This window comes from Xenopus laevis, chromosome 1L (genome assembly GCF_017654675.1).
Source record: "Xenopus laevis strain J_2021 chromosome 1L, Xenopus_laevis_v10.1, whole genome shotgun sequence".
NCBI lineage: Eukaryota > Metazoa > Chordata > Amphibia > Anura > Pipidae > Xenopus > Xenopus laevis.
Genome location: NC_054371.1, coordinates 186576524 through 186589331, shown reverse-complemented (window position 1 = coordinate 186589331; position 12808 = coordinate 186576524). Strand labels below are relative to the sequence as shown.

General features: G+C 39.6%; 1 protein-coding gene across 2 annotated transcripts in view; it reads left to right on the top strand.

The window, feature by feature from the left end:
- The first annotated feature begins 452 nt into the window (after positions 1-452).
- commd10.L (COMM domain containing 10 L homeolog) overlaps positions 453-12808 on the top strand; it is a 170251-nt gene continuing 157895 nt past the window's right edge. The window contains exons 1-5 of one of the 2 annotated variants that reach the window (XM_018251033.2): positions 453-605; positions 1271-1384; positions 2480-2570; positions 9174-9284; positions 11366-11521. In XM_018251033.2, coding sequence (XP_018106522.1) covers positions 1353-1384; positions 2480-2570; positions 9174-9284; positions 11366-11521 — 390 coding nt within the window. In that variant the 5' untranslated portion in view covers positions 453-605; positions 1271-1352. The remainder of the gene's footprint in view (positions 606-1270; positions 1385-2479; positions 2571-9173; positions 9285-11365; positions 11522-12808) is intronic. The other variant, XM_018251028.2, reaches the window with a different exon arrangement.

Genomic DNA, 12808 nt, shown 5'->3' with positions numbered 1-12808 from the left:
GGGACCCCACACTACAAAGTTAGCAGAGCCCTCCCAATTCTGAAATGTTTTTGGCAAAAAAAAAGGCAAAAAGTGTTGTAAAATAAATGGAGGCATATTTACAAAAGGTATTTTATTTTACACCTCCCAATAGCAGTATTTTACAATCATTTCAAAGGGGGAAACTCAGACAGCGGGTCAATTAAGGCAGAGAAACTGCACAGAAAGCAGAGATGTACCATCACTATGATCACATGATCTGACAGTTCTAACGTTGGTTTGTCATTCAGTCTGCTTTATTTTCAGCAGCAGCATTCCGCGTGACATTTTTACACAGACTTATGGGTAAACCATATAAATATCCCACTACACTCGGCTGCACTATACACAGCACTACTACACAGGACCCTGTACAGGCATCAGCAGCATCTCTTCCTGTACTGTCACGTGCAGCTATCAGATGGGCGGAGCCTTAGCTGGGATAGGATCTAGCTACTTCTACGTCAGGTTCTCCCGCCCCCGTCTTGATCACATGGCCGTGACATCACGACTTCCTCAATGCCAATGTAGAAGTGTACCGGTTTAAATACCTGAGAGGTACAGCACCGCACCAGCAAGGATTCCAGGTAATATGTAATGAGGAATTATGGATGTGGTGTTTGCAGGGGACTGTATGAGTAATCTGATGTATTCCCTTTGGGCAGTGCTGCTGTTGTGCAAAGTACAGAGTAGTTACAGCAGTTTCATGGTGGAGGAACAAAGTGTGCAGGACTGCTGGAGGAACACAGTGGCATATGTGCAGGAATACTTGGGGATTATGGTGGGATATTTACAGGGATGCAGGAGGAACGCAGTGGGAGATGTGCAGGAATACTTGGGGATTATGGTGGGATATTTACAGGGATGCAGAAGGAACAAGTGGGAGATGTGTAGGGCTGCTTGGGTTTATGGTGGGATATGTGCAGGGATACTGGAGGAACACTATAGGATAAGTGCAAGGATGCTGGAGGGATTAAGTGCAGGGCTGCTTGGAGAACACAGTGGGTTAATTGCAGGGCTGCTGGAGGAACACAGTGGTATATGTGTAGGGCTACTGGTTGAATTCAGTAAGATGCACAGGGCTGCTGGAGGGACGCAGTGGGATATGCACAGCACTGCTGGGGAGAGGCGGTGGGATGCCATTGTGTTTATCACTCCATTCTAGTGGTCTAGTTTTGAAAATGTGTCCATATGAAACAGTTTGCATTACGGATTGTTCTGTATTAATCAATGTGCTTTATATACTATACAGGTAACCACTACCCTCTAGATATTTCCGCAGCCGGAGAGCACTTTGTGGTTGCGTTATCTGATTTGGCAGTAGGTTGGCAGCTATGGCGACTGCAATCGTGAAGGAGACGGCCAGGTAAGAAGCCACAAAGCACATGCGTTTTGTAAAATGTTTGCAATGCAAATACATAGACTAGAAAGTGAATAACCACTCTTAAGACTAATTGTTTGTCGTTTTCTGAATATATAGTTGTTTTTTGTTATATGTGACTGTATTATGTATTTATAGAGTATTATGTTTAATACAACTTACTGTGATACATGTAAGTGCTAATCACACTGGACACACTGTACTCTGCTATTTTTGTTTAATACCTGCATTTAGAATACAGAGGAACATGCATAGTAAGTTAGGTTGAAAAAAGACACACGTCCATCAAGTTCAACCTTTTAAGTCTACTGTACATCTATAACCTGCCTAACTGCTAGTTCATACAGGCTTCCTACTATAATCCTGAAATTCCGGGTTTATGTATGCTTGAATAGGGTTGTGAATAGTTCACCATACACACAGCAAGAATTTAGACATATATTATAGGGACCACTTATTAGGGATGCACGGAATCCAAGATTCGGGTTCGAGATTCAACCTTTTTATAGCAGGATTCGGCTGAATCTTTGTGCCGGGCCGAACTGAATCCTAATCTGCATGTGCAAATTAGGGGTGAGAAGGGAAATCGCGTAACTTTTTCTCACAAAACAAGGAAGTAAAAAATGTTTTTTCCATTTTTTACTTTTCTGTCACAAATTTGCATATGCAAATTGGGATTCAGATTGGGTTCGGTATTTGGCCGAATCTTTCATGAAGGATTCGGGATTTCGCCGAATCCCAAATAGTGGATTCGTGCATCACTACCTCTTATACAATCCAGCTTTACTATGAAAGTATCTAAGAATATTCTTATTGTGTATCTATCTTTTCCTTACATCATCGATTAACACGACGGCATAGCATGAAAGACTCCATATATGAGTTAGTGGAGTTAGTATTAATCAAAAGGGTTTTTACTGCAGCTGTACAAAAGTTGGTAGTGTTTTTGTGGTAAGGGCATTTAATATAATTTACTAAAATAGCACAGGCTACTGTTTAATTTTTCTTAGAAAGTGGAATGGTTGTGTGGTCTGTAGTATACTGAGTTTGCTTGCTTAACCATTCATATTTTCTTCTTAGCATTAAACATGCTGTGTCGATAATCAATTCCATGGATGTGGGGAAATTTCCCAGACTGCTTTCTCGTATCGTCCAAAAACTTCATCTGAAGGTAAGTTTGAATTTTTGTGCATGTGTTTTTCTGATTTGCCATTTCCATATGGAGCTATAACATTGCTCACAAAGCATTAGCAGGGTGGCTCGTTTTGGGTTCCAACATGGAATAAAAATGTTGCAGGAAAAGTATTAAAGGAAAACTATACCCCCGAACAATGTAGGTTTCTATAAAAATATATTGCATAAAACAGCTCATATGTAAAACCCTGCTTCATGTAAATAAACCATTTTCATAATAATATACTTTTTTAGTAGTATGCACTATTGGGTGATCCTAAATAGAAAATTGCCATTTTAAAAAATAAGGCCGTCCCCTGGGATCCTACAATTCACAGTGCACAAAAACAAACCAAATAAACCATACATGTTAGGTCACATGAACCAATTCACAGTCAGAATTCTGTCTTAAGCTTCTTCCTGTTACAGATAGAGCTTTAGGATTTCCTATCACCTGATCACCTGAGGTAGCACACAGACCATCACAAAATGGAGGTTCAAGGGAAGAGTTGCTTAAAGGAATACTGTCATGGGAAAAAAAATGTTTTTCAAAATGAATCAGTTAATAGTGCTGCTCCAGTAGAATTCTGCACTGAAATCCATTTCTCAAAAGAGCAAACAGATTTTTTTATATTCAATTTTGAAATCTGACATGGGGCTAGACATTTTGTCAATTTCCCAGCTGCCCCAAGATGTGACTTGTGCTCTGATAAACTTCAATCACTCTTTACTGCTGTACTGCAAGTTAAAGTGATATCACCCCCTCCCTTTTGCCCCCCCCAGCAGCCAAACAAAAGAACAATGGGAAGGTAACCAGATAGAAGCTCCCTAACACAAGATAACAGCTGCCTGGTAGATCTAAGAAAAGCACTCAGTAGTAAAAACCCATGTCTCACTGAGACACAGAGACACATTCAGTTACATTGAGAATGAAAAACAGCAGCCTGTCAGAAAGCATTTCTCTCCTAAAGTGCAGGCACAAGTCACATGACCGGGGCAGCTGGGAAATTGACAAAATGTCTAGCCCCATGTCCGATTTTAAAATTGAATATAAAAAAATCTGTTTCCTATTTTGAGAAATGGATTTCAGTGCAGAATTCTGATGGAGCAGCACTATTAACTGATGCGTTTTGAAAAAATAATTTTCCAATGACAGTATCCCTTTAAGTATTCATTTTGGGTTTTAGTTTCCATTTAAGTTGATGCTGTCTGGTTTGAATGGGACCAGAATTGGGCAGTAATGGTTATACCAAAACATATCTGTGGTCAAAACAACTCCCAAAATATGCTCATATCCCCAGGGTGAATATTTTTTCTGGTACCTGATGCAGATGTTGACTGCTGCATACTGTCCCTCAATGTTGGTTCTTAAGACTATTGGGTTTGTTTATCATGCTGTGTAAAAAGTGGAGTAAAACTTTACTGGTGATGTTGCTCATAGCAACCAATCAGATCTTTGCTTTTGTTTAACAACTGCTGAAATCTAAGGTCATGGACACACATGCGGATTTTTTGCACGATTCCGGCGCGCTCCACACCACGATTTTTAATTTAGCCGACCGCCGTGGAAATACGCTTAGCGCTTTCAAGCTTAGCCAATGGCACATGATGTTAGCGTATTTACTTGATGGTCCGCTTTTTTAAAAGCTGCAGCACGGACCGCTTTGAAAATCCACATGTGTGTCCATGCTCTTATGGCTGATTGGTTGCTCTGGGCAACATGTTCAGTAATGCTTCACTCCACTTTTTACACAGCATGATAAATATGGCCCAAAGTGCTGTAACCTATAGCAGTTGATCAGCAGTTACCTCTGGTCAGTCAACCACAGCAAGCACCAGTGACTAATGACAGCTACATTCTGATTGTATTGTAAATTTCCATACAGGAGTTTCATTTGTTTCCTCAATTCCCATGCTACGGATACACTTGAAGTTCCTTTATTGCATCACACTACATAATACTAAAGTATGTGAATTTTTAGAATACAAGATCAAGGTTAGCAGTTAGAAGTAAAAAACAAGGTAAAGAAGAAAAATGCAATAATAGGTAATAAAAAGGTGGTGTTTCTCTGCTTATAGACTATAGCTATAATTTATGGAGGCATACCTTTACACCTGTAATCAGGGCCGCCATTAGAAATCACAGGGCCCTGTACAACAAAATTTTAGGGAGCCCATCCCAGATCCCGCCAACTCCACACCACAGTTAAAAGACCACACAGACATCCGCTCTAAAAAAGTAAACCCCCTTCAAACACACAAGTTATAAAAAGCTGTTGATGGTCAGGGCCCACTATAAGTTTAGAAAAAACTGTGGCGCCAGGGCCCCCCATAAAAAATTTTCTAAAAAACTTTGGTGCCAGAAGCCCCCCTTACAAGTTAAAAAAAAAATTTCGGCCCAGAGAATATATATTTAAAAAAACATTGTGGCCAGAGGATACAAAAAAAAACCACACACTGGTGTTTCGTGACTTCGGGTCTTTTCACAGCTTCAGGACTTTAATTTTAGTTGTTTTCGCAATTTCGGGTCTTTCCGCCGCTTCAGGACTTTAATTTTGGTTGTTTTCGCAATTTCGGGTCTTTCCGCCACTTCAGGACTTTAATTTCAGTTGTTTTCGTGACTTCGGGTCTTTCCGCCACTTCAGGACTTTAATTTTGGTTGTTTTCGTGACTTCGGGTCTTTCCGCCACTCCAGGACTTTAATTTCGGTTGTTTTCGTGACTTCGGGTCTTTCCGCCGCTTCAGGACTTAAATTTCGGTTGTTTTCGTGATTTTGGGTCTTTTCACCACTTCGGGACTTCGGCTGTTCGGGACTTCAGGAGAGGCGAGGCGCTGTGGGACGGCACGGCTTCAGCGCTGTCAAGGGGGCCTGGCTATTTCGAAAAGTGCAGCACAGCTAGGCCCCCCCCTTCAGGCACGGGCCCCCCTGATGGCCGCCCAGCCTGTAATTTACCCATGGTTTTAATTGGGGATGTTCATCGAATGTGATATTGGTCAGTTTTTCATTAACAAATATCCAGTCTGTCTTCTCATTTAGATTTGGGAGTTTAATCGACCTTTGTTTGCATTGAACCTTTTTCTTACTAATACCATTAAATATCACTCAACACAGGGTAGTCTCTCTCAATCGTATAATATGTAGAGACTTGGATTTCACTCTTATGACTTCACTGGATCCACATAGACCCAGTCCACTGCAAGGGGTGTTCATTGGACAGAGATGGGTTGAGTGCAAACATGTATAATACACAGAATATGAATATTCTGTGAACTATATATTGTATAAATGGTGCTTAGTGTCTCTTATATCTTATCACTTCTATTTCATGAGGCATTAACACTTCTATATAATAAAACATAGTGTGCAAATATTAGAATTTACTGTAATCTGTAGCCTTTATGTGATCATGGAATTTCTTATGACATCTGTTATCCTTGTGTTTTACAAAGGCGGTTTCACATACAGCAAAGCTGCCCAACTATAGGTGACTGCCCTCTGTCATTCAAAACTAAACATCATAGTAACATAGTAAGTAAGGTTGAAAAAAGACACATGTCCATCGAGTTCAACCTTTTTTAATTTATTTTATTAACTACCTATCTGCCAGTTGATCCAGAGGAAGGCAAATAACCCATCTGAAGCCTCTCCAATTTGCCTTAGAGGGGGAAAAATTACTTCCTGTCTCCAAAATGGCAATCGGACTAGTCCATGGATAAACTTGGACTATGAGCTATTTCTCATAACCCTGTATTCCCTCACTTGCTAAAAAGCTATCCAACCCCTTCTTAAAACTATCTAATGTATCAGCCTGTACAACTGATTCAGGGAGAGAATTCCACATCTCCACAGCCCTCACTGTAAAAAAAACCCTTCTGAATATTTAGGCGGAACCTCTTTTCTTCTAATCGGAATGGGTGACCTTGTGTCAGCTGGAAAGACCTACTGGTAAATAAAGCATTAGAGAGATTACTATATGATCCCCTTATATATTTATACATAGTCATCATATCACCCCTTAAGCGCCTCTTCTCCAGCGTGAACATCCCCAATTTGGCCAGTCTTTCCTTTATAGCTAAGATTTTCAATACCTTTTACCATCTTAGTTGCCCTTCTCTGTACCCTCTCTAATACAATAATGTCCTGTTTGAGTGATGGAGACCAAAACTGTACAGCATATTCTAGATGGGGCCTTACAAGTGCTCTATACAGTGGAAGAATGACCCCCTCCTCCCGTGACTCTATGCCCCTTTTAATACAGCTCAAGACCTTATTTGCCCTTGATGCCCCTGACTGGCATTGCTTGCTACAGCCAAGTTTATCATCTACAAGGACTCCAAGGTCCTTTTCCATAATGGATTTGCCTAGTGCAGTCCCATTAAGGGTATAAGTGGCTTGTATATTTTTACATCCCAGGTGCATGACTTTACATTTATCAACATTGAATCTCATTTGCCACTTAGCTGCCCAGATTGTCAGTTTGTCAAGATCATGTTACAAGGATGCCACATCCTGGATGGAATTAATTGGGCTGGATAATTTTGTGTCATCTGCAAACACTGATACATTACTTACAACACCATCCCCTGAGTCATTAATGAACAAGTTAAATAAAAGTGGACCCAATACTGAGCCCTGGGGGACCCCACTAAGAACCTTACTCCAAGTAGAGAATGTCCCATTAACAACCACCCTCTGTACCTGATCCTGTAGCCAGTTTCCTATCCATGTGCAAACGACTTCATTAAGCCCAACAGACCTTAGTTTAGAAAGCAGTCGTTTGTGGGGCACAGTATCAAACGCTTTGGCAAAATCCAAATAGATCACATCTACTGCCCCCCCACTGTCCAGAATCTTACTTACCACATCATAAAATGCAATCAAATTCGTCTGACATGACCTATCCTTCATAAAGCCATGCTGATTGTTGCTCATAATGCCATTCATTAGGACAAAATTTTGAATGTGAAAATTTATGTTTTTTGTTGCCCCAGTGTATATTTGTTTTTTGCACCAGACATTAAATAATATAACATTATGGTCACTATTACCCAGGGGTTCAATGACTTGCACATTTGCTATAAGTTCTGGGTCATTTGAGATCACTAAATCAAGAATAGCATTTTTTCTGATAGGCTCCTCAACAACCTGTGCTAACATTGTCGTGCAATAAGTTTGAAACGTGTTCCCATTAACTGATCTAGCAGTACCGTTGCTCCAGTCAATATCTGGGTACCGTATATACTCGAGTATAAGTCGAGTTTTTCAGCATCTAAAATGTCCTGAAAAAGTCTACCTTGGCTTATACTTGGGTCAGCGAGCAGTAGCTGAGATTGCAGTCACTTTTAATCATTCCTATACCAACAGTTCACTTGGGGAGAGACTGCAATGTCACACAGCGCCCTCTGTTGGTTATATGACAGAATAACAGTGCGCCCTCTGTTGGTTATATGAAAGAATAACAGTGACTGCAATATCACACAGCGCCCTCTGTTGGTTAAAGCAAAGAATAACAGTGTGCCCTCTGTTGGTTATATGAAAGAATAACAGTAACTGAAATATCACACAGCGCCATCTGTTGGTTATATGAAAGAATAACAGTCCGCCATCTGTTGGTTATATGAAAGAATAACAGTGACTGCAATATCACACAGCGCCATCTGTTGGTTATATGAAAGAATAACAGTGCGCCATCTGTTGGTTATATGAAAGAATAACAGTGACTGCAATATCACACAGCACCCTCTGTTGGTTATACGAAAGATTAACAGTGATGGCAATATCACACAGCACCCTCTGCACATGGTAGAGGGACAATGCACACAGTAATCCGTTTGGCAATTCTCTGTCACCATCAGCTTTGCAAAGAAGTCCGTCTCTTTGGCGTAATGTGCGCTGCTGGGAGACAGGGTTGTAGTTGTGTCTAGGCTTATACTAGAGTCAATAAGTTTTCCCAGTTTTCATAGGTAAAATTAGGTACCTCAGCTTATACTCAGATCGGCTTATACTCGAGTATATACAGTAATTAAAATCCCCCATTATCATTACTTTACCTAAACTTTGTCTCCCCTTACAGATAGGTGTCAGGTGTCCCAATTGCCAAGATGAATAATCTTGATAGAAGGGAATCTTTTCATATTGTAGTATGTTGCTGAGTGTTTCTGTCATGATGAGGTTTTTTTTTTTTTACACCTATCAGAACTATAACCCCCCAAAAATGAGACTATATATGCTATACCCTAGGCAGGCGACTTCTGTACCAACTCAGGCCTCCATCCTCTTCCGTGCTGGAGACTTCACTAAGTATGGACAAATTGTCCTTTAAAAGACTCCAGCGTGTCTGTTTTAATTATTACCCAGAAAACTTTTAATACATTCACTGCAGCCAATGCCAGGAAGTAGGGCAACCAGTTTTAGATATTGAGATCACGGGGACAACAAAGGCTGCAGTACAATAAATCTCTTTGCACAAGTTGCATTATTTTCTAGCCTAATTCTTTTTGGCCTATAATTGTCCTTTAATATATATTGTTTTTCAATAGTGTGCATATAAATAGAAGTGGTAGCTAATAATCACTGGTACCTACTTTTATTTGTTTACAGGCTGAACGCAGTTTTAGTGACGAGGAAGAAGAAAAGCTTCAGGCAGCATTTGCATTGGATAAACAGGATCTCAACTTAGTCTTAGAGACTATCGCCTTTATTTTGGAACAGGTATTTAAAGCTCCTGGGGGGAAGTGGAATACGTATGTTTAAAAAAAAAAATTATGTTTAAAATGCGCTTCCCAGAGATTTCAACCTGGCAGTTACTTTCTGTTTTGTAAATATTTCAAATGCCATCAAATATTAATTGCTAGCTGTAATCTAAAAACTGCTTCATGCATTATTTATGCTTATTAATAAATGATTGTCTGCTGTTCCTGATTGCATTATCTGTATCACAAAACATATTTTCTCTGTTATTTTGCATGTTTTGTTGGGTGCTTATGCCCACTTCATTTTTCTGACAACCTTTTTTGAGTTTCAGAACTTTTCTGATGGCCTAGAATGGTAGGAAATGTTAGAAGAGATGGCTTGAATAATACAGTATATTCACATAGAAAGTATTTTATTTCTTTTTTCCCCTCAATTTAGAGTCTTTAGGGCCCATTTATTATGCAACAGGAAATTAGGAAATAATAGGCACATTTCTCTTAAAATGAATCACAAAAAGTTGCGCTCCTTTTCGGAATGCAGTATTGACGAAATATGTCAGAGCTGTTTTTACAGTAGATGGGTGGTGGGTGCAGAGATACATAGTAACATATTAAGTAAGGTTGAAAAAAGACACACGTCCATTAAGTTCAACCTTTTTAGTTTTTTTTTTAATGTGCCTAACTGCCAGTTGATCCAGAGGAAGGCAAAAAAACCCACCGGAAGCCTCTCCAATTTGCTTCAGAGGGGTAAAAAATTCCTTCCTGACTCCAAAATGGCAATCGGACTAGTCCCTGGATCAACTTGTACTATGAGCTATCTTCCATAACCCTGTACTCCCTCACTTGCTAAAAAGCCATCCAACCTCTTCTGAAAGCTATCTAATGTATCAGCCAGTACAACTGATTCAGGGAGAGAATTCCACATCTTCACAGCCCTCACTGTAAAAAACCCCCTTCTGAATATTTAGGCGGAACCTCTTTTCTAATGGGAATGGCTGACCTTGTGTCAGCTGGAAAGACCTACTGGTAAATAAAGCATTAGAGAGATTGTTATATGATGCTCTTCTATATTTATACATCGTTATCATATCACCCCTTAAGCGCCTCTTCTCCAGCGTGAACATCCCCAATTTGGCCAGTCTTTCCTCATAGCTAAGATTTTCCATTCCTTTTACCAGCTTAGTTGCCCTTCTCTGTACCCTCTCTAATACAATAATGTCCTGTTTGAGTGATGGAGACCAAAACTGTACGGCATATTCTAGATGGGGCCTTACAAGTGCTCTATACAGTGGAAGAATGACCCCCTCCTCCCGTGACTCTATGCCCCTTTTAATACAGCTCAAGACCTTATTTGCCCTTGAAGCTGCTGACTGGCATTGCTTGCTACAGCCAAGTTTATCATCTACAAGGACTCCAAGGTCCTTTTCCATAATGGATTTGCCTAGTGCAGTCTCATTAAGGGTATAAGTGGCTTGGATCGTTTTAGATCCCAGGTGCAGGACTTTACATTTATCAATATTGAATCTCATTTGCCACTTAGCTGCCCAGATTGATCGTTTGTCAAGATCCTGTTGCAAGGATGCCACATACTGGATGGAATTAATTGGGCTGGATAGTTTTGTGTCATCTACAAACACTGATACATTACTTATAATACCCTCCCCTAAGTCATTAATGAATAACTCTGGAATGCCACTTAATAAGTTTTAAACCTATTTATAAAAAAAATCGCTTTTGAAAGTAGTCTGTTTCTTTTGTCTGCAGTGCTGGTTCTTGAAATAAGGAGCCAACTGATTAAAATACATGAAAGAGAACTGACTTCTGCTACATTGTTTCTAGAATCAGAACCAGCAATGAATGCAGAAAACAGAATAGCTTCTGTTAAATTAAATTGCAGTTCCATTTACAAATAACTTTAAAACCATTGCAAATGTTTAATTCATGTATGTTGGAAAGTTTTCTTTCACTATGCAAAAACTATTTGGGTAGATAACCCCTGTAAAAAAAAAAATTTAGGAGATTACACAAGTACAGAAGAAGACACATTTCAGAGATGATCAGAATAAAGCATGAACTTGTTTTGTGGTCTTTTTGTTTTAGGCTGTATATCATAATATGAAAACAACAGTGTTACGCCAGCAGTTGGAGAACATCCATCTTGAGCAGAGTAAAGTTGAAGCTTTTGTTAATGCCTGGGAGGTTTCAGGCCAGGACACTGTAGAAAAGTTCAGACAAAGAATCTTGGCTCCCAAAAAGGTAAACACACATGGCATATTCAGAACTCTAATTATTTATGCTAAAATTATAGGGGAATACATTTCCTAATCCTCTATACTACTCTCTATTGCTCTCTATTTTTCTGCAGGATCTCTGCTTTTTTCTGTCTTTTAGACATCAAGCACTGTTTTTGTTTGTCATCTGTATAGATGTTTCCAAGCAGGTACAAATGAGGTCAACACAACGCTCAAACATGTACTGACATCTTGGTAAAAGATTCCACCTTGTCAAAACTCTTAGTTGTATTACAGAAACCTAAATGTGTAATCATAATGTATACAAGACTATTCTGGCACAGCATGCACCTCTTCTGTAGTGCTCAGTTACAAATAACGGTGCTCCTGCACATGTCACTATAATCTTTTTCTGTCTTAGAAGTGCAAATCATATATATACTTGCAGGTACCGCCTTTAGAGATAACACACATTCACCCAGCATTAGTTTGGATATTCTTGATTCACACTGGTGCTCCATCACCGGCAACCACAGGATTAACTTCAATGCATTAAATTGGTAAATCAAGAAACCGCAAGGAGCAGAGACCTGCTATTCAGTCTTTATTGTGCATTACACACGACATGTTTCGGGCAGCAAGGGCCCTTTTTCAAGTGTGCATACTTGCAGGCAAGCAGTCTCACACTATTCAGCATTTGAACACATTGTTTCCATGCTGGATGGTGATATTCCAGAGAAATCGCCAATATTGGCAGCTAGATCTAGTGCTGTTGATAAATACAATTATTCGCTTTTGTTTAGGGCAACAATAAGTTCCTATATAGTAAGCACACTTTAAAATTTAATGTCCTAAACTTCACACTGCACCAGTGGAGTTCATGAAAGTAAGAAATTCCTTCTGACAAATTCTTTATCAAAACATAAGTGTAATTATGTACACCATTTATGTAATGGGTAATCTAGTAACAACAGGCTTTGGAAGCCGACAGGAACTTTTATTAGTTCCTTGTATGGAGTATAAAAGTAATACCTGTTGCCTTTTGTAGCAGTGGCTGGTAAGTATTCATCTACTGGCTTGAGGAATGCATGAGTGGATTTTAATTATCTTCTGTTCTCTTTGCCCTAATTTTCCCAGTGTTGCTGCTAATTAAACTTCCCCACTAAAAAGACATAGAGGTGGCATTAGGGTTCCCACTGTGCTGTTTTAAAACATGCAATAAAAATGCGCCTAAAGACTCTGGCACAGATATATTTTTATGCCAGTGCTAGAAATGATGCAGATGCTGGAAATGACACCATTTTTTTTTTTT